The 26085-nt window shown below is 36.1% G+C and overlaps 2 protein-coding genes across 2 annotated transcripts; one reads left to right on the forward strand and one right to left on the reverse strand.

Moving 5' to 3' along the window:
• Positions 1-1279: 1279 nt before the first annotated feature.
• On the reverse strand, positions 1280-24669 carry capn5a (calpain 5a). The gene is made up of 13 exons (XM_015060575.1): positions 24462-24669; positions 20366-20526; positions 15672-15803; positions 6663-6871; positions 5688-5880; positions 5414-5607; positions 4698-4775; positions 3677-3872; positions 2770-2892; positions 2500-2696; positions 2006-2127; positions 1711-1847; positions 1280-1634 (listed from the first exon to the last, which is right to left on the reverse strand). Exons 2-13 carry the CDS (start codon positions 20519-20521, stop codon positions 1464-1466), a joined length of 1908 nt encoding a protein of 635 aa, XP_014916061.1. The 5' UTR covers positions 20522-20526; positions 24462-24669; the 3' UTR covers positions 1280-1463.
• Positions 7629-10707, forward strand: ompa (olfactory marker protein a). The gene is made up of 2 exons (XM_015060576.1): positions 7629-8518; positions 9723-10707. The coding sequence occupies exons 1-2, from the start codon at positions 8450-8452 to the stop codon at positions 10152-10154; spliced, it is 501 nt and encodes a 166-aa protein (XP_014916062.1). The 5' UTR covers positions 7629-8449; the 3' UTR covers positions 10155-10707.
• Positions 24670-26085: the final 1416 nt, after the last annotated feature.

Below are 26085 nucleotides of genomic sequence, written 5' to 3' on the forward strand. Positions count from 1 at the left end.
TACATTAACAGATTAGTCAAAAATTTTCAAGAACAAACTCAAATTTTGAGATTACTCTTAAAAAAAATCCCAACTTGGACATTTAAGTTCAAAAGTTGAAAATTTACAAGAAAAAAAATCAGATTTCAAATTAATCAGAAATTTTCTAGAAAAGAACTTAAAAAATTTTCTAACTTCCAAAAAATAAAAAAATTCTAAAAACAATCTCAAATTTTGGGTTTTTTGGTGGAAATTTACTCCCTTTTTTTTCTAAATCACCACTGCAGGTCATTTTGTTTAATTTCAAATCTTTAAAAAACAAATTGATGAACACAAATTACACAACTTACTGCAAAAATATATATAAAAAACATTATTTTTTATGTCAAAAAGATACTTAAACTCTGATCATCATTGACTGGAAAAGTTTAATAAATTTATCTTACATGTACAAATAGACAAAAGGCTTTACATGATATAGATCAATAAAAATGAAGCAGAGAAGATGAAATAATTCATGCTCAGGTCACTCAAAGATTTAAGCTTGTGTTGTTGGACCTTTTTGTTTTCACAGGTAAAAGTTTCAGCTGTCAGTTAAATTCATTTTAAATCCACTTTAAACACAGAAATGGCATCAGCGACACGTAAACCACCAGAAACAAAGACGGGCGCGTTTAACCCGATCCGACGTTCATTTCTGTAAATTAACTCTGGTTGTAAAAAATCGGCACTGTTTAAAAACAACATAGCATCATACTAGTAGGCAACTATCAGACACAGCGCCCCCGAATGGCAGAAGTGTAAACACCCAACAAAGTCACACCTGACCTCTAACCTTTCTGGAATAAGTTTGCTATAATAAATTTCTAAATGATTGTAGTAAAAACAGACAAGGACTTAAGTTAATATAGTTATGCATTATGTTTTTTAATTAATTAAATCTATATATGATGATAACTAAATAAACCTTCATAATATAAAGTGCCACATATAGAAAAACACCATAAAGGTAAGAAATAAAAGTAGAAGGCACAATGTGGAAACGTACAACAGAGTATTAGGGACAGGCTAAGGAAAAAAAAAAAAAAACAGAATAAATTTGTCAAACAAATATGAAAAACTCATAATACAAGAAAAAGTCATAAAAATATGAGAAAATACAATAATAAAGTTACAATAATACAAGAATAAAGTTGTAATATTACAAATGCTATTGTAATATGAGTTCATTCTCATAACACAACTTTCTTCTCATAAAATTGACTTTATTCTTGCAATTTTATGACTATTTTTTCTTTTTTTAGCATGTCCCAAATATTCCCTTCATACTTTAATATGTGGAAACGATAAAAGTTTATTTTTAAGTAAGTGGTGATAAACCTAGAGGATTTATTTGGTGTTTTGATTGGCAAACATTGAGTTCATACTGAAGGCAATTTATTAAAAAAAAGAAAGAAAAGACGTAAACGTAAAAGGTTTTGGTTTCAGATGCTGGTGAGCACTGAGCTGGTCTCCACCACCAGGCTGATGGTCCCAGGAAGGTCGTTGTCGTCGTCTTTCTCCTTCAGGTGAAGCGTCTTCTGGACCTTTCCCTGCTCGGCCGGCACCGACACGCGGCCCAGGAAACCGTCCTTAATGATGTTGTGGTTGTAAACCTGAGAAAACAGAGAAACAGAGAGGAAGTCAACATCGTGGACAGGATTAAACGTTTTAAAAGAGAGCGACTCAAACCTCGATGCTGATTGGTTGGTTGGCTTTCTTCCTGTAGAAGAGTCCTTTGGTGTTGAAGACGGGGCTGCAGGTGTTTTCATAAACCGCAGAGCGAACTTTCTCTCCTTCACAGCGGATGATCACATAGGGATCTGAGCCTGGAGAAACAAAAAGATTCATTAAGCTTTTGCTGCTTTTTCTGATTAATGACATGAAAAAAAATAAAAAAAATGTGCAACAATGTGGGAAGAATATTTTAATTTCAAAATTTAAAATTAACAATTTAAAATAATAAAAAAATAAACGTAGAAAATACCTCCGTCTGAGTCTTGTGCTGCCAAACCGTTAGCTTGTAGAACGTGGACCTGAGTGACCAGAGACGGGTAACCACACAACCCGGACCAGCAGGTCTTAGGCGGCTCATCAAGAGTCAACTCCCTGCAGGACAGAGGAAATAAAGCAGAATGCTCGGTAACGGGCAGAATTCCACTGGGGTTGCTAGGTAACGGGCGGAATTCCACTGGGGTTGCTAGGTAACGGACGAAATTCCACTAGGGTTGCTAGGTAACGGGCGGAATTCCACTGGGGTTGCTAGGTAATAGGCAGTTACTCATGATTTGAGACGTTAAATTTCTAAGGAAAATGGAAATGTGTCACTATTTGTTGTTAAAATAAAAGGTGCAAACTGAATTGTTGGTCCATTAAGTTTGATTTGAATAAATCAAGGTGACATTTGAACTGTGGTTGGATTTCATTTTGAACCACAGTGAAGTTGAACAGAAGTTGCAGGAACTCGGGTTTGCGTCGTACTTGCAGTCGGTGGGAACGTCGGCAAAGATGCGCAGCAGAAACTCTCCTTCCAGGCCGGGATCAAAGGTCGTGGGGATGATGACGTATCGGCCCTCATTCAGCATGATGCGCAGAAACACAGACCTGGAGTTGATGAAGATGCTTCCTCCAGCCTTCTGCTGCACAACATGCATACGGTACTTCCTGTTCAGCTCCACCTGTCCACAGGTGAGGCGTAGTTTTACCAACACTGCAGTCACGGCGCTCGTTCTACAGATGTTTCTTTACTACCTTCTGGATTTCGAAGCCAATCGGCAGGTTTTCGCCTCGTTCTTCTCTCACAGCGGTTTTGCGGTCCTTTTGCTGCAGACAGATCAGTATCTCATCTTTCGGCTTCTTCACGTCAAACATGTACTGCAACACAAAATGAAGACGCATGTCAAGTCAAACAGCAGAAGAAGACACAGCAGGTAAATACGACCAAAATCAGACTTTTTTACAGACGTCTGAACAAACCAATTATGATCTTTTCACCCCCCAAAAATCTAATCAGTGCCACTTCATAGTTGGAACTAATTTGTATCTGATTGTTTTCAAAGTGTCTACAGTCTGAACGGTCGTGTCGCATTTTATTTGACTTTTACGGCATTAACATGAAACATCATGATTTTGCACCAGAAGAAACCAGAAACGGTAAATATGGACGTAAAAAATGACTGAAGATTATAATTATGAAATGATGAAAAAAGTCTGAGTCACTGAAGCGTTGCTTCACAGTGCCGCCGCTCCTGGTTCTGAATAATCGCAGTCAAGTTTGATTAATAGTATGAACGACAACACACACGAAAAATAATGGATTCCAGCTGAGGGAAAAAAAACAACTGAATAGTATAAATGAAAAAAATATGAAAAAAAAAATTAAAATGGGATTTCAACAAACTCATAATTCAACAGTATGAATTACCAGGCAAAAAAAAAAATAAAAAAATAAAAAATAAAAATAAGCAAAAAGATCTCAGCACAAAAAAAGGGGAAAAACATATTGGATTTCAGAACAAAAATAATTAGTTGAATAATATGAATGACCACGCAAAAAAATAAATGAAAGAATCATCATCATATTTCAGCCTGAGGATCTGAGCATGAGGAGCTGCTGTGTCAGCGCAGCCTAACATCGCTGTGTGAAACCAAAGAACACCTGCGGGTTCTGAAGGAAGGACAGCTTGTTGTTGCTGCAGCCTCCGGCACGGTTGTGAAGCGGGTCGTCATGGTGACGCCAAAAGCCCCGCATCACGGCCTCCTCCCAGGTCTTATGTAAACTCAGATAGGATGTGTTGATGAGACGGCAGAGGATGAGGTCGGTGAAGTTAGTGAGGAAGTCATCAAACGACATCCTGAGGACAAAAACGAAGAAATTAGGAGATGAAGAGATGACAGGGAAGAAAGAATAAAAGGAGGAAAGCAAGAGTTTAAGATGAAATAAACTGTTAACATCAAAGAAGGACTGAAAAATATTTATTAGATTAAATGTGATGAATCAGTTGTTGAAATAATCAACTAATTTAATAATCGATTAATCACCAAGTGGAAAATACAGACTGAAAAAAATCACAACATATTCAGAGCAATAATTAATCCAAAACTGAACAAAATATATGCATCTACATTTTACATGTAAAATAAAATCACCTTTGCCTGTAAATATGTTTTAGCCAAAACTCTTTTCTGGTTCAAATTCACTAAAGGAATACTATATTACTGCATTTTAGCCAATAACACATCAATTTTCTTATTTAAAATAGGAACTGAAGTATTTGTTTATTTGAATATTTTAATTTAGTTCTAATATTGCATAAAAAAGCTGAAAAGGTTAAATTAAAATATATAAAATGTGCAGATTTTAAAAAAATCTAATTAACAGTTTTAACTTCACCTGGTTAAAATTCATTTGCTACAAATTATGAAGTGTTCACGAAAGAAATTTTATGCAATAAAAAGTTTATTTTCGTATTTAAAAAATAAATTGTATTATTTCTTTATTTGCATATTATAAGGTATTTCTAATATTGTATGAAAAGGGCTTACGTGTTCACATTTTTATCTGATTAATTGTCAGAATAATCGGCTACTAAAGCAATCGTTAGCTGCAGCCATGCTCGGAGGCAGAGATGCTGTAGCCTTGCGTGGCCAGCAGGGGGCGGCGTTGCGCTGAAGCTCACCAGAACTCGCCGTCATCCTGCACAGTGAGGCCCATCTTCTCCCTCTCACTCTTACTGACCCGCTTCCACTCTTCAGAGCTGAAAAACAGCAAAACGCATGTTTTCAAGGGTCACCTAAATATTTATCTGAGATGCTATGTCCAATGAAAACATCCATAGAACAGCTGCAGTTGACAAAATCGACAAAATCCAAGTTTTCACACGCGACTGGAGATGAAAACAATACAAATGAACTAAAATTCAGTTTTAATTCACTATTATAGAATATAATTTATTACTAACTAACAAGCAACTTTTCAGCACGACATAGGAGCTTGTTTAGGTCAATTTCTTGATATTGATGAAAAAGTTCTAGTTTCACTGGCAGATTATTTCACTTATAACATGGGAAAAAATGTCTTGTTATAAGTTAAATAATCTGCCAATGTAACAAATATTTTTTAATCAATATTAAGAAATTATTGACCTAAAACAAGCTCCTATATCTTGCAGAAAAGTTGCTTGTAAGTTAGTTTTGTCTTATTTCAAGTGTACTCAGATATTTGCACCAGAAACTAGGCAAAAGTTACTCAGCAAGTGTTTGTGTTTTTGCAGTGTTCGTCTACAAACAGACATTATCCCTCATTTTTTTTAAAACAAGATTCTAACTTCACATCTTCACATAAATATGAAAATGTTCAGTATTTTTACTGATTTTTGATGGAGTGTTTGCTGACCTGTCGCTCCAGGGCCCGTTCCACTCCCTCTGGCCCCAGGGGTTCCTCATGCGGATCATGCCCAGTTTATCCGACTTGAAGAAGGCCAGCAGGCCGTGGCCGAGCCTCACTCTGCGGACGTCGGTCACTGCGTACGCGTGGCCCTTCACCAGGCCGCAGGCGAGCTTGGCCTCCATGTCCTCTGCAGAAACCGCCTGGAGCGACAACCAGCCATTATCAGTTTCGTTTCCTAAATTGTTTCAGACGTTGCGGGTTTCCTTCGTCTCTTTCTCACCCGGATGGAGCAGCTGATGAGGCCTCCTCTGTCGTGAACCTTCAGGATTCTGTCGAACAGATTGGTGCGTTTCTCCTCTTCGTCTTTGATCCCGTCCTCCGTCAAATCCATCGGCTCAGAGACGCCGCCGGTGAAATCCACCAGGGCGTCGGCGGTGTTGCCCCCGTCCAGAGCCTCGTAGCACCCACACAACCTCAAACACACAGACAGGGAACAAACTATAACATAAATCGATTTATCTGAATAATCGTGATTAATCGGATTCATTCTGATTAATCAATTACGGAAATAATCGTCAACTAATTCAGTAATCGATAAATCATTAACTCTAGTATACACTCAAAAATAAATGTAGACTAATCCATTTAAAATAGTGCTTCAGTCAAAACTGTACAAAAAACATCAACGTTATAGATAAAAAACACTTTTGTTTGTAAATATTTTCTACCCAGAATCATCAAGTTGCATAGTTTCAGCTTCACCAAGTCCAAATTTTGTAAATAAAATATTCTATTAACCATTGCTTGTAATCCAATTATTAATCATTTAATCAAAAATATATATTTTGTAGCTGCAGATGCATCAGATGATCAAAGGTAACCCAAAGGACTGGCATGTTACTGTATTTTAGGTAATAAAATGCTTATTTTCCTTTTTAAAGAGTGGAATTATTTGTTTATTTGCATATTATAATGTATTTCTAATATTGTATAAAAAGCTTAAATGATTCCTAAAATAATCTTTAGTTGCAGCCCTAACTAATGTAATGAATTAAATTTTGATCAATTAAAAAGAATCCAGTAAATGATAAATGATAAAAAAAAAAGGCCAAGCAAGATCTTAATCTTTATTTTTATCGGCCTGTCTTTAGCGCCGTCACCGTTGCTAGGCGACAGGTCATAAAAGAAGCACGAAGAAGACAAAGACGTCAAAAAAGCAAACTAATTAGAAGTAAAAAAATAACCAGAGGCTCACTTGGCGTAGGCTTTCTCCACCAGCGCGCTCCAGAACTCGTTCCTGTCGTTGGAGTGACAGTACACCAGCTCTCCGTTCGCCGTCGGCAACCGGTCATCGATCACCACGTCGACCCACTGGCCGAACCGCCAGAAGTGGAAGTGGAAGATCCCGGCGTACGTTTCTGGTTTCTCTTCGTTCCATTCCTGATCCTTCCAGTCCGGAATCACCTGAAAAAGAGAAGAATAAATAAATAAATGAATATCACCGAGTCCTGGAGATGCACACGATTAATCGACTTATTAATGTTTATTAGATTAAAGCTAGTTCCAATAGATTAACTAATAACGTCTGATTAGAGATCGTATTTTAGTGTTGTAGTTTCGCTGACGTCACCCTGAAATATGGAAACAAAAGCAGTGTATTGGTTGAAAAAAATGCAGATTTTTCTCAAATTAAATCTTTAAAAAAACAAAATAACCTTTTAATTGATAAAATTGATTAATCTCCCAGATGAAGCATGTTTAGACAGATGGATGGTTTTTTTCTTTGTGAAAACCAGAGTTGGTAGTAACCAGTTACAGTTACCCGAGTAACTTTTTTTATTTTATTTACTTTTAGGAGTATTTTTACTATGCTGTACTTTTTACTTTTCAGTAATTTTATTATGAAGTATTTCTACTCTTATTTGGGTAAAATTTCAGGATTTTCTATCCAGTGAATGAAAAACAAACATATTTTAACCAAAACTTCACCAGACACAGGCACACACAGCTGCAGTTTTAAAGTTTCATAAGTTTTTATTGAAATAAAAAAAAGATTTTGGAAACATTTTCTTTTGCCTGATTTAGTTATTTATATGAATTATTGCCATTTTTGTCCTTAAAATACCAAAATTTCCACTTTACATTGTGGCACGTCTAATGATGTGATTTTTAAATATTAACTGATTGATAATTTGATCAGTTACTTGAGTAAACTTTTTCCCAAATATTTTTTTTTACTCTTCAGTAATTTCTTGGACGACTACTTTCTATTTTTCCTTGAGTAAAAATATGTTGAGGTAGTGCTGCTCTTACTTGGGTGTAATTTTTGGTTACTCTATCCGCCTCTAGTAAAAACCGACTCTTGAGTTTTTCCACCGAGGGAATGCGGTTCTTCCGCATCTTGCGCCGCGTCCCCACTGACATCACGTCAACGTTGATGTAACTCCAACCTGAGCGAGGTGGCGGCTAAAAATAAACACCTGATCCACTGAGCCGAGACGAGCGGCGCTCCCAGAATCCCTCAGGAAACTCTCAGTGTTCCCTTCTGGACGTCATCAGCGTCCCAGTTGCCTAGCATCTTCAAACATCACTCACCAAGTTAACGCCTTAAAAAAAACATTAAATAATAAAAAAATGACCCACAGCTTTCAGAGAATCTGATTTCTAGGAAGATGTAATCACTTCTAGTTAAAAGTTTGAAGAAGTCTGAGAGGAAAATGGTTTATTTTCTAAATTTAACTGAGGGACTGGGATACAGTCGGTACAATAATGTTTTTGGGTCGATCTCATGTCCTGCTACTCTTCTCCATCCATTCATGACAGTCGATATGTCCCAACTGAACTTCCCTGAGGGCAGGATGAGGAGGAGGGCCAGAGAGAGAAACTGGTCCAGCGTGATGGAAACAGTTTGAGGGAGGAGCAGAGCGAGTCTATGAAAAGAGGAGGAGGGAGGGAAAAACTCAGCTGCATCCATCACTGCATCCCTCCACACAGGCTGGCATCTTCCCTCTCCTGAACCTGGGAATACGATCAAAGGCGGACATGGACGCGGATAAATCTTCCTCTGAGAAGTTGGTGCTCGAGTTTAAGGAAGACACCGATCTGACAGAGGTGAGGTTCTCACTTTCTGACAGCTTCAGGAAATCGGACACAATTATTCAAAAATATCATATTTAGAGGCGACTGATATGTTTGCAAAACATTTATTTTGCAAACAAAAATACATTTTTTAGATTTTCTTTTGATGCAACTGTTTGATTGTGTACCAAGAGTTTTCCCTGGTACACTGCAAAAACACAAAATCTTACCAAGTATTTTTTTTGCCTAACTACTTGTGAAAATATGTTAGTGCACTTTAAATAAGGCAAAACTAACTTGCAAGTAACTTTTTAGTAAGATATAGGAGCTTGATCTGAGTCAATAATTCCTTAATATTGATGAAAAAGTTCTAGTTCCTCTTGCAGATTTTTTCACTCATAATATGGGAAAAATATCTTGTTATAAGTTATAAGTGAAAATCTGCCAGTGACATTTTCCGGTAATGTTAAGGAATTAACTTAAAACAAGCTTCTGCATCTTTCTGAAAAGCTGTGTGCAAGTTAGTTTTGTCTCATTTCAATTGAACGAAGGTATTTACACAAGAAACAAAAAATACTTGGTCAGCTTTAGTGTTTCTGCTACGGCATTGTATTAATGATGTAAATGGAAAAAACGGAAGTAAATTCATATTAAAATAAATTTTCAGAAATTTTCAAGAACGGCGAAATTTCTGAATTTGAAATGTTGAAATTTTGCAAAATTTTCTTTTGTAGATTAATCCAAGAAAAAAAAAAAAAACCCTGGGGGAGTTGATGTCACAAAGCGGAGTCGATATCTGCCACACTTAAAAACACAAAATCTTACCAAGTGTTTTTGTTTAGTTTCTGGTGCGAATATCTTAGTACACTTGAAATGAGAAAATTAATTTACAAGTAAACTCATCAGCAAGATAAAACAGCTTATTTTAAGTCAATAATTCCTTAATGATATAAAAAGTTCTAGTTGCAATGGCAGACTATTTTACTCAGAAGAAATTTGTCAGTAGAACATTTTTTTATTTTATTTTAATCAATATTAAGGAAACTTAAAACAAGCTCTTATATCTTGCTTGTAAGTTAGTTTTGTCCCATTTCAGGAATAAGATATTTTTACAAGAACGTAGCCAGAAATACTTGGTAAGATCTTGTGTTTTTAAAGTGTAATCACTTTAGAAAATGTTGTAAAGATTTTTTGTTGTTGAATTTTTCTCATTCCTTCCTCATCTCCATCGCTGCAGATGATGCGTCGTCGCGTCTCATCTCTGCAGAAAACCGGGCAGAAGCGTCAGGACGGCGAGCGGCTGCTGCTCCCCCACGAAGCCGTGCATCGCCTCGACTTCCCCGTCCAGGAGCTCAACTTCTCCCGCTGGTACTTCTCCCTCTCGGGCCACGGCCGAGTCACCATCACCGGCATCTCCCAGCACTGGACCCCGGACCTCACCAACCTGATGACCCGTCAGCTCCTGGAACCGATCGGGACGTTCTGGAGAAACGCCGAGGACCCGGAGGACTCGCCGCTGAAGTGTCTGGAGGCCGACATGCAGGAGTTCGGGGAAAGGATCGCGGAGCTGGCGAAAGTGAGGAAGGTCATGTATTTCCTGTTCGCGTACAAGGACGGGTCCACAGCAGGAAACCTCGACTGCACCATTGAGTTCATACCCGAGAAGTAACCCTCCGCGTTCAGTCTTGGTAGAGAATGTGTTTAGATTTCAGTATAACTTTCCCCCCTCAAACCCACTAAACGTTTTTAAATCTTTGTCTGCATGTCTTTAACTACCGCTACCGATTTATTTTAATTATTCCCACACTTAAAGTATTTTGCATGAATCAATTTGATGTAAAACTTCGCTCACGACAAACTCTACCTTTCTAATTGCCGCCATGTTTTTTTAATCACGTTACAATGCTACGCCATGCAGCTCGTCTGAATGAGCGCTATTAAGGCAATACGTTACGGAGTTTGTTGAGTGTTTATATTTTTAAACAGAACCTTTTAAAAGTGCATTTTCCATCCCACATCGGCCTCTGTTTGGACCGTCTCTCTTAAGAATGACCAGCGGCGCCCTCTGCTGGATGGCGGTCGAACTACAACACTAAAAGAAGGCCTAAGCGGACGTTATTAGTTAAAAACAAAAACATTTTTTTCTAAGAAACTGGTCCTGTTGCATGCTTTTACACCGCCTCCACTTACAACTGAGAATAAAATAAACAATGAGCTTAAAAAACGATGCCTGATGAAATCACTTCATTTCTCATTTTCATCCAATTAGTGTGATATAGTCTGAAGTTGAAGTTTTGTCTTTATGTTATTCAGTGAAACAGCAGTGAATGAAACCTCAAATAACCACAATGCATACACACTGACCTGACAGAAAACAGATAAATGGAGCAAAATCAATCTCTGAAAGCCGTTTGTTTTCACTGGCAGGGAACAGACACAAAACCTGATTTATAAAAACTTTTGTTTTTTCCTTTAGTCTACATTTCTGATTACATTTAGTTGAGCTGAACTGCAAACACACAACATCTTACCAAGCACTTTTGTTTAGTTTTTATTTCAAATATCTTAGCACATTTTAATTAGGACAAAACTTACAAGTAATTTTCAGCAGGATAGGAGCTTGTTTTAATTCAGTAATTCTTAAATATTGATTTTAATAAAAAGGTGCGAAGATAACTGGTGTATTTATTTTGTAACATAAAATCCTCCAGCTAAATTATCCAAGTTTAAATGCATCCATTTCATGATGCATTTAAATTTGGATCTAAACAATACAACTTTAGGAAATAAAAACATTTATTTCTCATATTTATAGAAGAGATTTTCCTCTGTATCCTACAGCCTGTGTTATGCCAATAAAGTGTTCACAAACCTTTAAACGCTGTTAGTTTTTCTGTCTCCATCACTTTCTGCCTAAAACCACCAGAGATGTGAAAAGATGAAATGTTGTCTTATATATTTTTTTTGCTTAAAAGCTTTTTATTTTCTTTCTGTGTGATAATGTTGAACTTTTCCACTGAAAGCAAACAACAAAAACATCCAAACAGCAACAGGATCCAGTGGGACGGAGTTTACGTAGAAACCTCTACGGCGAAAACTAAACAAGAAATAAATCATGAAATGTAGAGAAATGATGATGAATCAAAGGTTGGCAGAAACTTAAATGCTTCAGATGGCAAGGCTGGTTCATTATGCTTATGTAACAGAAATATTATTAGGGCTGAAACGATTAATCGTGATTAATCAATTACTGAAATACTTGTCAACTAATTTAGTAATAGATTACTAGAGTATACAGATTTAAAAAAATACCATTTGCTGAAAGGACCACATGCTGAGAAAACCTCCAACTTTCTCAAGCAGCAGTTTTAGTTCTGGTTCAAATTTTGTTTAGAAAATCTCCTATATCCAAATACAAGTCAGTTAATCCAAAAAAACAATGGACAAATTTCACTGTTTTGATGTTAAAGGGACAGTATTTGTATTTTCCAAGCACATAGTGCTATTTCACAGCACAGTCAAGTAACTGTTACCCCCAGTTGTTATAAAACTCATATATTGGGTGTTCTGTAGTGGCTCAGGGGCAAAGCACAACCCAAGTATTGAGGCATTAGTCCTCGTGGCGGTGGTCGCAGGTTCAATTCTCGGCCTGGCGACATTTGCCACTTATCTTCCTCCTTTCTCACTACCCTGTTTCCTGTCAAACTACTTTCAAATAAAGGCCACTAGAGCCAACAAACCTAAAAAAAAAACAATCATATCAAATGTGACTTGAAAGAAATCTTACTTTGTAATTTAACTTGAAATTGGGTCTCTGTCTCTTTAAGAAACTTCTGCTTGTTCTGAAACTCGGCCTTCAGGAAGTCATAACAGCATGGCTCCTCTGTTAACCCTTTAACAATGTTTTTACCAGCGTTGCACTGAAAAGATCCCCAGTTCCACCAGGGGTTTGCTAATTGCTGCTGAGGGGGGGAGGAGCTGCGTCTCGAAGGCGGCGCTCGATCCATGCTTGCCATGGGTTTCTCAAACACGCATGAAATAATCAAGGCAACACTCCGGGTGTGTTTTTGATGCAAAAAAATATAAATATATTTTAAATAATACTTGCCCTTTAAGAGCTGAGCTTTTCACATGTTGATGTTAGAAGTATTTTTTAGCTGCCTATGATCAAGCATCACTAAACAAATGCTATTATTTCATTTTAGGCAATAACATTTCTTAAAAAAAAACAACACAACAATTAATCATAAATCTCACAATCCACCTGCAACATCTCCGCAACCCCCAGGCTGAAGAGTTCTGGCCTAAAGAAACACATACTGAATGTAAAAATGAAAAAATACTTTTGGGAATACTACATATAGTGTTGAAACTGGTCATCTAACTTGCCCTCCTCACACTGGAACCATGTTTGTTTCGGAACCATGCAGGGTGTCTAGACAACTGCCAGGCCCACAGAGACAGACCGACACCGGGAAAGAGTTCAGTTTCCTTTGGGCTGATGGAAAACTGAGAGGTACAGAAGACCTTTGAGACAGACGAGGGAGCAGTGGAGAAAACACAGAGGAAACGCACAATCCACAAAGGCCGGACCCAAAACACGTCCCACGAAATTTATTTATGTTTAAAGCCTCCAAAAACCTCAACATGGCTGACCTGAAACACTGAGAGAAAGAAAACAGATCAAATCCGTTTGGGATAGAAAATATCCACAAGTACTTTTATGTCTTTGAGAATGATAAAAGTATTTATACTTTTTGTAATCAGCTAAGCTCCTTACTCACCAGAAACAAAAACAAAACAAAAAGCCTAAAAATATAAAAAAAGCATCTGCTGAAAACCAGACCCAGGGATCCAAAATCAGTAGGAATAATCTATTTATCCAGCTGACATGAATATATGATCAATAATGTAATTATAAATGTGAACTATATTCAGGCTGAAACGATTAATTGTGATTATTGAAATAATCGTCAACTAAAGTAGTAATCGATTAATCATTAACTGGAGTACAAAGACTCAAAAAAGGACAAGCTGGACAAACAGCACACTCAGAATAATAATTAAGCCAAAACTATTTTTCAATTAAGATAAAAACAGTTTGTCTGTAAATATGTTTTACCCAAAACTCAAGTGGTAGTTTTAGCTTCATCTGGTTCAATCTTAGGCACTAAAATGTTTATTTTCTTAATTAAAAAATGAACTTAATTGTTTATTTATACCCACATTTTAATGCATTTCTAATATAGTATAAAAAAGGCTTAAGTTATTAAATGAAAAATCAGGCAGCAGGCTTTTTAGACAGTTATTGGTGCCACCTTGTGGATGATCGATGCCTGTTGAGAAGTTTGTTGGATTTTTATTCAGTATTTTACTGATTTTTCAACAAACCTTTTTGGTAAAATCTTAATGGCACTGATCACCATCTCCATTCATTACTGATAATAATGAGTGAGTTAATAATATATGATTTAAAGCTCTGGCATACATAACATAAAACCTCAACATGGTTGAGTGGTGCAAAAGAACTGTTAAAAGCGTGCACACACAAATAAAATGTAGATTACCATGCAAACGAGACGGATAAACAGTCCAGAACATGGCATTTCAACGTTTCATCTACAAAAACAAACATTTCACTCCAGCTTTTTAAAAACTCTTATCTTTAGGAGTCAACATGGAAATATCTACAGCAGAGTTTGTGTCAAGAGCTTAAGAGCTAATAAAATTAATTTGATAACACAAATGACAGAATTCACACTAAAATAAAAAACACGCTGACTGGATAAATCTAACATGCATGTGTGTTACAGACCAAGTACGAACACAAAGATCAGCAGGTCATCTGTTGGCTACACACTGCAGTTCAGCTGGGCTGAAATCAGCATGATAGCTAAAGAGGTGTGACCCACAAAGCAAACAGAAACCGTTTACCAACTCTGACTGACTTCTCCAGTCAGAATAACTGGATATTCATTGCTAAAGTAAGATACTACTGCACAAAACAGCAAAACTTAAAGGAAAATAACTAATTAGTTTAATTTTTAGCATTTTGTACACCTAACCTCTAAATTGAGAATTACAGGTTTATTTCTTATTAAACTAAAATACTGTTTTGTTAAACAGCGAACCTCAAAGGAAAATAAAAAAAAATAAAAAATTTTAAAATTTTGTTTGTTAATTTTCTTCCTACTTATTGTATTTTTCGAATCTGAAATGTGTAAACCATCTCGACCAGTGGTGTCAAACACATTTTTACTTTGGGCTGAATCAAGATCATAAATGTTCTTACGTGAATTTTGCGATTGTTTTTGTGAATTTTTGCAATCAAAATCACTGATTTTGTGGCGCTAATTTAGAAATCTTTGCAAGAAATTTTGCAATATTTATGCAAGATGTTTAATGTGGCAGCAGTGTAGCAGAAGTCAGAAATACTGCCACCTGCAGGTGGGAGATAGCATCACTCAAACCTGATTTTCTTTTCTTTTTGACCATTTTTGCAGAAAAATTGCAATAGATTCACATGTGTGCATTAAAAAGTGCGTGGATCTGTTGATTTTACATCAGTTTTCAGGATCACAAAATTACGAACAACTGGATTGACTGATTGATAATTTGGCAGCATGCAGATAAAAACTGCTTTGGTTGCACTCGCTGCATTTTTATGTGATTGAGCAGATTTAAATTCACTTAATTGAAACGCAGCAATTTAGAAAAAAAACTCACATTTTTCAATACGTTTTGTGCAAGAATGAGGTGTTTTCCAGCTTTCGCAAAATGTAATGGAAACACTTATTTTCACATCACATGAGTCACATGATCAACAACAGGAAGTTACTACAGGCAGAAGCGACAAAGAAGACAACAGGAAGTGGAAGGAGGATCATGGTTTAATGACTTATTGTATAAACAAATGTAGTCACGTCTGATTTTAATTATGTTTCTTATTTAACAACTGAATTGCAAAAAATTTTTTTCTGAACTTTAGTGGAATATCTACAAAGTTTTTCCACACAATTTTAATAAAAATGCAGCTGTAGATAAACTATTTAAGGGGACAGCTGCCATCTTGAAGGCTCTGTCTACATGTCCCTATGGAATCCAGAGGGCCACATAAAAAGCTACGGTGGGGCTGGATTTGGCCCCTGGGCCTCGAGTTTGTCACCCGGTTCAGATGATCTCTTACCTTTTGCCAGAGTGCTTCTCTGGAAGCCAGACTGGAACAAGCAGCGACAAACCAGCAGTTTCCCAGCTGGCCTTGGTGCAAGTCGTGAGCACTGAGCCCGTCTACAAACAGGCGAGGGTTGCTGCTCAACTCCTACGAGGAGAAAATAATCAGTGACTAGTTACATTTATGAAGGATTTCTGCTCTTACTTGAGTAAAATTTCTGGATTTTCTACCCACTGAATGAAAAATAAACATCTTTTAACCAAAAATTCACCAGACACAGACACAGACCTGCAGTTTCTGTTAAGGTTTCTGATATTTTTTATTGAACAAAACTGAATTGGAAACATTTTCTTTTGCCTGATTTTGTTGTTGTTTGTTACTTATATTAATTATTGTAATGTTTGTCCTTAAAATACCAAAATGTCCTCTTAACTTTATATTTTGGTCTGTCTGATGATGCAATTTTTAAATATTAAATTACTGATCATTTGATCAGTTAGTCAGTTCTTGAGTAGACTTTTTAGCAATACTTGTGTATAATTTACCTATGTGTAAATGCAATTAGCGTTCAGCCTGTTCTTTTGGTAAACAGCTGAGAAATTGTTCTTTAAGTTAATTTAAAGCGAATAACTGGACCAACTCAGTCATTTTGTCTCTTTATGTGGTGCATTTGTCTAAGCCTGCTACTGGAGGGCAGAATGAATGACAGGGTGTTACCCAGAGGACTCAGTCAACATTAAAAGATAAGTAAAGAGTAAATATGCTGCTCAATTAAGAGACAAGCCAAAGAGAAACAGAGGCAGGGAACCTGGAGAGCAGCTAAATAACAGAGCTGAGATAAACCACCCAGCAAAACCAGCAACTCTGTGGGAACAGGCTCTGGTATGTCACTGAGAAACAGCAGGGAACGTTTAAATGTATGGTCAGAAATGTAAAGAAAACCAAAAACAGTTCAGATCATCTTAAGGAGTTCATACTTCTGGAAATGTCTTGGAAAATAAAACTTTGACTTATTTACTGGGAAGAATGAATTGATAATGAAGGTTTCTGAGCAAGTGTTACACCTATGGGACTGATATCGGAGGTTTCAGTGAAAACGTTTTTTCTATTCTTTCCTACTCGCTTGAACCGGGTTTGATTTAGGGAGAGAGGTACCAGTTAATTAACCAGAGATGGGAGAAACTGAGAGGAACTCCCTACAGGAGAGAGATGGGTGGAAGGAACCATGTACGTGACTGATTAGGTACAAAAGGAGAATTATTTCACTTCTTACTCCTTCTTCTTTCTTGTTTTACTTCTCTCACACACTGATCTCTGATTTTCTAAATAAAATATCTAAAGACAAATGAGCATTTCTCCGACTGACTCAGACTTTTCCGGAACAGAAGCCTGAATTCAGATTCCTGGAAGAGTTTGAGATTCTCAGAAAGTTCAGAACCAGAGAAATGTCGTCACCTGTAAGGTACGAGCCACTCCTTCATTCAGGTTAAAATGGGGCAAAGCTGTTGGAAAACGCTTCATTATGAATAATAACTTCCACATTTTTTACTAATTATTTATCAAGTGATTTGTTTTTATGTGTGAAAAAGTCCAACTGGAGCAGATCATTTGTAGATTTTCCTTCCCTTTCCTGTTAAATAAAACAAGGCGAGGCAGACGGTTGCTCTGTTTCAGACTGGTTCAGCTGGATGTCTGACGGCTGAAAGGGAGTTCTGCTTTTTCAACGTCACATGATGATGTACACTCGCTCAAAGCAAAAAGACTGAAATGATTAATAGGATTAATCAAGATCAATCGATTACTGAAGTAATGGCGCAGTAGGTTTAGTAATCAGATGCATTCTTTGTTACAAGTAATCAAGTGTTGCTAAAGGAATCCAGGTTTCGCATTTTAGGCTATAAAATGTTTATTTTTTCTTACTTAAAAAAGGAATTGAACTGTTTATTGATATCATTTAACGTATTTCTAATATTGTATAAGAAAGGTTTTCTTTTCTTTTATCCGATTATTCATCAGAATAATTGATAGCTAAAATAATTGGTAGCTGCAGTCATAGACTCGGTGTGTAATATTTTACTGAAATAAAATGGTTTTCTTTAGTTAGCACATTTCAGGAGATGGGAAAGTTTCCGAGTCACATTTTTACACTCCTTCACTCAACACATTAGGAAAAGATCCTGTTAAGCAAGCAGCAGTATTCCCTTACCTCATCCCTCTATAAAAGAATCGATGATGTTGATTTCCTGCTGCACTTTGCCACCAGTTTAATTATTTATTTGCTCAAATTATTAATGATTGACAGAGAAAGCATTGAACTGCGCTCATTTCATCCAAGAGTAGTTGTTTTTACTCAGAGAACAAAGAATCTGGACAAAGTTACTGGTAAAATTTTACATTTTACCAGTAGACACAGAAAGCTGCACCTTACATTAAACTGTAAACATCATCTCCTCTGCTGCCTTCTGAGGCGTTTTAAAGAGGCGTGTGTTTTTATTGTGAAGATACTGAGCAGGAGAGATAAGATAAATCTATTTACGGAAATTATTGAGCAATAATTTAATCTGGAGAATCCCAATTCAGCAGAATGAACTCCTGCAAACAAATAATCATGAGAAATGAAAAACATCATTCAGACAGGAAACAAATCAAAGTCTGCTAACATTAAAGAGCTTCACTGTTTGAACTTTTTCATGGTTTGTTGAGTGAGTTTTGCATTTGTTTAGTTTTGTTCCCCTCTGTGGATAAAAATGTGGCTCCTGGTGTCACGTTCGGCCCGTCGACTGTGACTGAGAAGGACGATTCCCAGACCGTTTAAAACTAATGACTGCTGCAGTAAAACCAATATTCTATCAATTATTCTGATGATTAATCGGATAAAAATATTTGGAGCCTTCAACAGATTTTTTATTTATCCACTTTTACATACAATATTAGAAATAAAAATATTTCATCTTTGTTTCATGCAAACAAACATGAAATGTTTTTATTTCATTTAAAAATATTTCTTTTTAAATAACATATTTAAAAAGAAATATATATTTTCAATTGTAAAAGAAATAAATATTTTATTGCCCAAAATGCAAAACCATAGCACTGTTTTAGTGAATTTGAACCCAGCGAAGCTAAAACTTTAAATTTGATGATTTCTGAGTAGAACAGATGTTCAGATTAGATAAAGGGCCTTTTCCATCTCAAGTGCAGAATGTATATTATATGTATTTTGTAGTTTTGGCCCAATTACACCTCTGAATATGTTTTTTTTTTCAGTAAATGCCAATTTTTTTAGTCAGTATACGCCAGTTAATTACTAAATTAGTTAATTATTTCAATAATCGATTAATCGCGATCGTTTCAGCCCTAGTTTCTCACTGAGCTGCCTGCTCTAGTTCACTGCAGCGATCTCGGTTTCGCCTGACATCGTTCTAACCAAAGATGCTCCAGCTTCTCTTAAACCACGTTTGGCACCATTTTGGTTTCCAGTAGGAATTAATAACGCCACAAAGTGAAAAATAAAGTATGAACAATATGTAAGCGATGCAAGTCGTTCAGGTAATGAAATGGGAAATATCATGCTGCAGATTTCAGAATAGTTGAAGTATTGTCCTATGGTCTGATGCAAAAAAAAAAAGAAAGAAAAATTTGCTAGAAGTAATTCAGAATTTTTCTAGAAACAAAACATGGAAATTTCTGAGTTTGAAAAGCTGATTTAAATATTTTAGTATAATAGTCAAATATTTTAGACTTCCTTTTTTTTGAGTTTTTTCTTTTTTATAAATATTAGAAGGAGACCGGTTTGTTGAGTTTCCGGCACAAAAACTATGAAAATGCAGAATAAAAACCTTTTTATTTTTAAGCGTTGTTACATCCCTAGTTTTATAGAGTTTTATTAAACTGACCCTTAATATTAAAATAAATTATAATTAATTTCAACCCTGTTCTTTGGTCTTCAGTCATTTTCTCCTGCATGTATAGATAACAAAGTTTTATACCCATATTAGCCAGATAAGCTGCAGAATGTGATCTTTGCATTATTAAAAAGAGCACAAACCTTCATTTTAAAACTAAATTGCCCACAATTATTTCTGTTCTATATTATCTGCTCATCATCTTCCAATGAGATTAAAAACCTCTTTGGTGTTCTGCTTTAAAGTGACACGACTAAATGAACCCAGACTCAGAGGAGACGGTCATTTATGGACATGTTTGTGTCTTTTAAAGCGATAAATAAGTTGAGGAAGTAACAGTTTTGGATCAGAGTTTGATTTCAGGCAGCCTTCTCATCTCTTATTCCCTTAGTTAAAAAGATTATATACAACAATGTCCATTTACTTTTTAAAATTCCAGTGTGCATATTACTTATGTTACAGATAAACATCTCAGTGAGTTGAGTGGAGCAAAAAAACAAACTACAACAAAGGACTTCTACTCGTTGCAGTTTGGATTTCAGGAAGGATAAAAGATAAAAGAAATTCCTTAAATTCTTCTCCATGTTCAGCCGATTCAATATCTCCTCTGTTTACTTTCACTCTTAATTCATGATCACCACCCCCTTTTTCAGCCTACTTTCTCTCTCCGTCTTGTTTCAAAAGATTTCTCAGATTAATATCCGTAACTGTTCAAGCGTTGAGATAGCAATCGTTTGTTTTTGTTGTTGTTGGTTTTTAAGCAGAAACCCTTCCCAGGGATGTCCTTGTTTCTCATTTCCTTACCTTGGGTCTTTTCCAGGTAATGTGTCCAATGCGATTTCGCTGGTAGAAGAGAGACTGGTCGGATGGCGGGAACAGAGGGTCTTCAAACAGGGTCCCATTCTGTCTGCACCGCCTCCTCAGAGCAGCAAAAGACTGGCCTTCGTACGCAGCCACCATCCCCCCTGCACACAATGAAACCCAAGGTCTGAGACGGGGCCTCCGACAACGCCGGCTCCAACATTTTATCGCGATAAAGAGACTTCTATGTTTCGGTGGGAAGAACCGGTCATGGGAAATTATTTAGACTTCTCCAGGAAAGCGGGCAGCTTGGGTTTAAACTCACATGATGTGTGGTTACGGATTAACAGCAACGATATGCCCCTAAACTAGTTTATACATGACAATTACTTTTAAAAAAAAACTTTTTTCATGGGAAGCAAACGTGCTGGAGCTCTGCTTAGATTGCTAGGTGATGGGCTGAGCTTTGCTGGGGTTGCTAGGTAACAGGCTGAGCTTTGCTGGGGTTGCTAGGTAACGGGCAGTGCCTGCTGATTTCGGTTTTTGAAGAAGGTCATTTTTCAAACACCAAAAAAACCTTAATTTATTGCTAGGCGGTCTGACATGATAAATTTTGCTGGACGATAAATTGTCCAAGAAGTTGTGATAAATTATAGTATTGTCATTTTAAACAACAGTATAGTTTGAAATGTTATTTAAATACCACTATATTTCAAGTAATAAAACGGTAATGGCGTAACAATGGACGAACACATGCTCTAGGATAAAAAATAAATTAAATTCTAACATTTAACGCTGGAACTGGAACACATTTTAAATATCCAAAATAATTAAACAAAATAACAGAAACAACAAATAAGTTGAATTATGAAGTCTCTGTAAACAAAATTGTCCTTCAGAAAACCAGTTTAGTTGAGACCAAAACACCAGACTGAAGACTTTTGTCATCCAGTTTTTGGTAGAAAGAGAAAAACGATAAATCAAGCAAATGGAAATTATTGGGCTCGTTTTAATTTATCATGCATTTAATTTATTTAGTGCTAATTGGGACTGGCCTACTTATTGGCAAAAAAGGCTGGGTGGTCTTCTACTGTTTTTAGAAGCAGCAGAAACTCAAATGAGAAAACAAAAATGTGTGAAATGTGAATTTTGCACTTATGTCCCCTTTAACCTTTATTTTACCAGGTAAATTGATTGAGAACAAATTCCTATTTTCAACAAGAACCTGTTCAGTAAACATCAAAACATTGTACAGCAAGAAACAGAAGAATATCATAAAAGAACAAGAAATGCACAACCATATTCACACTGACCAAAAGCACTGCATACACTTAATAAGTGAAATAGAAGTGTACAGCGTGGCATCATCAGCGTACAGATGGATATGGAAGATACCAACAGAATGAAGAGTTGGATTTGAAAGTGAGTTGGTCCTAAATTGGACCCCTGAGGAACACCAGTAGCCTTGGATAGGGGTCTGACTGCCAACCTTCAACTTGCACAAACTGAAAATGACCCGAGATTTAGATTTTACAAGTCAGACTTTTTTGTTTTGAGAAACCTGGAGTCAGAGAAACAGAATGTTATGAGCAAGTCGACAAACAGTCACGCAGTATTCTTTCTTTATCAGAGGCATTAATGATGTCATTCAAAATACAGATTAGACGGCAACATTGGTGCAACCATGGCCAGTTCTAAAGTCTGACTGCAACATATACGACTGGATGACAAATACAAAGTATTTTCCCTTCAAACGTCCAGAAAGAGAATTTGGTTTAGCTCAGTTTCCGTAACATCTCTTAAGACATTAAAAAACTTATTTGAAAAACCCCAACATGCATTAAAAGCTGCTTCCTTTGTACAGGAAATGGGTGAAAAACCAAAATAGGTCAGCGTTTAAAAACAGCACTGCAGTTTCTACACTGTAGACCAGACATAAAAACATTAGTTTGATGGAAACATGTTTTCTTTGATACGTGCAGCTCAGTCAAAAATAATACGTAGATGAAACATCAATTTAAGAAGTTTTTGTTTTCAAGCGGCCAAAATCTGTTACTGTAGAAAATCCATGTTTACTCTGGATATTCTATAGATAGACATTTCAGAATAGTTTAAACAGACCTGGAAAGTGATAAATAAGTGGATGACAAACATTCTCTACAAACTCAGTCACGATTTATATCAGTGTCACTTACAGGCTATTAACAGGAGATGATGGTGAATGAAACACAGAAAGGCTTTCCCACTGAAATCACTAATTGGAGAAGAGAAGTGGTTGTTAAAAGGATGAATGGATGGAGGGGAAGGTAGATGAACGGATGGATAAGTGGATGTGTGGGTAAGGATGCTGGACACTGCCCACATACAAAACAGTAAAATGTTTTGTATCTGACCTGAACCTCCAAATAAACATAAAGGCAGTTACAAAGTCAGCCTTTTGTCACCTGAAGAACATTCCTGATATTAAAGGACTAATGTCCCAACAAGATCTAGTGAAACTCATACATGTGTTGATCTAGTCGCATTGATTACTGCAACAGTGGCTACATAGGTCTGCATGAAAAGTCAGTTCTATCATGTTTTTTGGGGACATTTTGTTGTTTGTGTTAATTGTTTAAAAAAAAGATGCCATGTACTCATTTTGTGTTTGCTTTTGGATTGGATTAATTATACATTTTTAAACTAGCCAACAAATTATTCAAGAAATTAGTCAATCTGGCTATTATTTGTAAAACATGTAACACAACTTCTGACTCTGATTGCTTTAATAAAGAAAAAAAAAACTGAAGAATCCCATGACAATGTCCAAGAAAAAGCCCCACTGGGTAAATTGGGTTTAACTTTACAGACAAATCAACCATTCTAGATCATTTTAGAGATGCACTCTGTGTAAAAAATGCTTTTCCTGAAAGAAATTTCAGCATCACATGATATTAAGGCAATTTCACTGCCTTCTTTGGTAGAAAAGTTAATTACATACATCTATGTAACACAGAGTTTAATGTCTATTTACTGACATGTATAACTGGAATCAGAATAACAGAGAAGTATTAGCAGAGGGAGCTGAATATGAGAAAATAATAAAATATTCAAAACAAAGCAAAGTCTAGTTATTTTAAAACATTAGGTTCTAACAGGAGAGAAAAAAATTTAGATTAAAGTAATAAAAATAAAAAAGCAGAAAACTTTTTCGCCTGACAAGCATGACAGGAAAATGACTCATCAGATTGACACAACGGTTTTATCCAAGTTTCTGTTTCGCATTAAAAAGTGCATCCACCTTCAGATTTCATGCATTTTCAATATGTAAAGGTAAACATAAAGTCACCAGCTTAGGGCTGTTCTCCCTCACCAACATCAACAAAAACACCCTGCGGTTCAACAATGGAGCAACAACAGGAGCGAATGATGGGTGTGGTTTCATGAAGACACCATGACAGCTGAATAACAACAACCAGAAGAAGATGTTGAAATATCAGGAAGGCATTTCATTTATTTCTGGCAGCAGGTAAAAGCATCAGCAGAGGTTCAGTTCAGCTACTATAAAAGACAATAAAATTATTATTTCTATAGGTTTTCCAGGATTTTGAGCAATTAGGATATGAAAATGTTCATTTTTATGCCACCCTGAATATTTATTTTGTCCAAAAAAGCCAAATTGTTTGAATAAAAACGTTGTTTTCTTTTTCAACATTAAACCTGCATTTCCGATCATAACCACATCTATTCGAAGTTGCATTGAAATCAAATCCATCAAAAATGTATTTCAATAAAGGATTTCCGTGGCAGACAATAATCAAAATTTGACTTCAGTTTTACTTTGAGGGGCTCGCTGGGCTGAAGTGGGAAGAAGTCATGTGGGAGGAGATGGAAACGAAACTCAAAATGTAAATAATGCTTTATTTGTCAAACGCCTCGCTAAGATCATTTTTTGAATAAAATCGAGTTGCATTTCTAACAATATTTGTTATTAAACACGTTTGAGCAGTTAATCAGATGTAAATAAATAAAAAAAAGTGACAATAACGGTTTGAATTAACGCAGCGGTGGGTCTGCGGAAAGATTTCCAGATGTAACGTCGAGTTAGCTTAAACTTTACCTGCTTTTCGCTCCACCGGATGTCAAACTATGTAGTTTTCTCCTCCTAGAGAGCTTCGGTTCTTTCTCCTACAGGTCAGTTCAGTGAAGAAAAATGTTTTGTGCTGGAGTAGAGTTACTTTACGACCCTCAAAATAAAACCCAGCTTGGACAGAAGGAGCTCAAACGCACCAACAGCAGCGGCAGCAGCCCGCCTCCCTCCCGCCTTGGCTCGAGTCATAATGGGTGATGCATTCAAGGTCCGCACGTTAAACACGGAGTCCACACGATTTCAGCACATATTAACCTCGATACTAAAGCTGTGTGCCCCCTAAAATGAGGTTTTGAGATAAGATAACACTCGATTTATTCATTATATTAATTTCCTACAGAATTAGAAGAATTACTTTGGCCGTTTGTGTTTTTAACAGAGCCGTCCTCAATGTTACAGCAAAAAATCTAGATTGAAGAGAGAGGCGGGGCATTTACTGAAGTAACATTTTGGCAAAATGTACTTTTGTACTGGAGTAAATTTCTGAATACTTCATCCACTGTAAGAACCTTCACTAAATGAAGATGAAACAGGACAAAACCCAGAATATGTTCATATCTTAATATTTATGTCTGATTAAATCATTTTTAAACATTAACCAAATTATCTCATGAGTTACTCACTTTTTTTACTCTTACTCGAATAATCACTTGGACTACTTTTTATTTTAATCTGAATAAAAATGTTGAAGTAGTGTTTCTCTTGTTTCAGAACAAATTTTGGGCACTACCTCTGAGAGTCAAAGGCAGGGGTGTATAAATAAAAGGTTTTTTTAATAAATAAAAGTTGTATTCATTGTTGGTCAAAAACTCTTCAAAAAAGAAAAAAAGATAAAGGAAGTAAAAGAAAAATATGAAAACCATTTTTTTATTTTTTATTTAATGAATTTTGTGACCCGTTGGTAATTCAAATTAGTCAGTTTTGGCCCATTGGGACAAAAAGTTTAGAGATCTAAAGTAATTTTAAGAGCATTTTTTCCCTCAGCTGAGCTAAATAAAATGTGTCTAGAGCTGCAAATTTTACATAAACTTTTTTTTAAAATCTAATTTCTAAAGTTTTGATACATATCTACAAGAAAATTTGTTACCATTTTATTTTTGTTCCTAAGTTTTTAAATCCAAAACATAGAAGTTCTTCTATGATAATATTTGAGGGAAGTGATGTAAAGACGCCACATGGCTTCCAACCTAAGGGCAAAAAATACAACCAAAAGAGTATTACTGTTACTTTTAGTATTGTTCAAGTGTGGAAAATGATTGCAGTTATTTAGTGATAATACTGATGAAACCCATTGTTATTTATAGATACGTATTTTAGTTCTTTATTATTTTAGTTGTTAAGAGTGGACGGCGCCAATTAACTAAAGTTCTTAAGACAATAAGAAGTGAGTTATTTTAACAAGGTAATACCGCCATCTGCGGACAGTTTTGATTGTGGCCTCTTCTTTGTGTCGATATTCCGTCTTCATGTCGTCAGGTTCTTACATGATAACCTGTACCAGTTTTTACCAAAAGTGATTTTGACAACAACAAAATCTCTTTCGGCAAAAATGACTTAGGCCATTGTTTTAGGAAGGAAACGGTGTGTGCAGCCC

This window comes from Poecilia latipinna, unplaced genomic scaffold, assembly GCF_001443285.1.
Source record: "Poecilia latipinna isolate Pla-1442-1.1 unplaced genomic scaffold, P_latipinna-1.0 Scaffold1726, whole genome shotgun sequence".
NCBI lineage: Eukaryota > Metazoa > Chordata > Actinopteri > Cyprinodontiformes > Poeciliidae > Poecilia > Poecilia latipinna.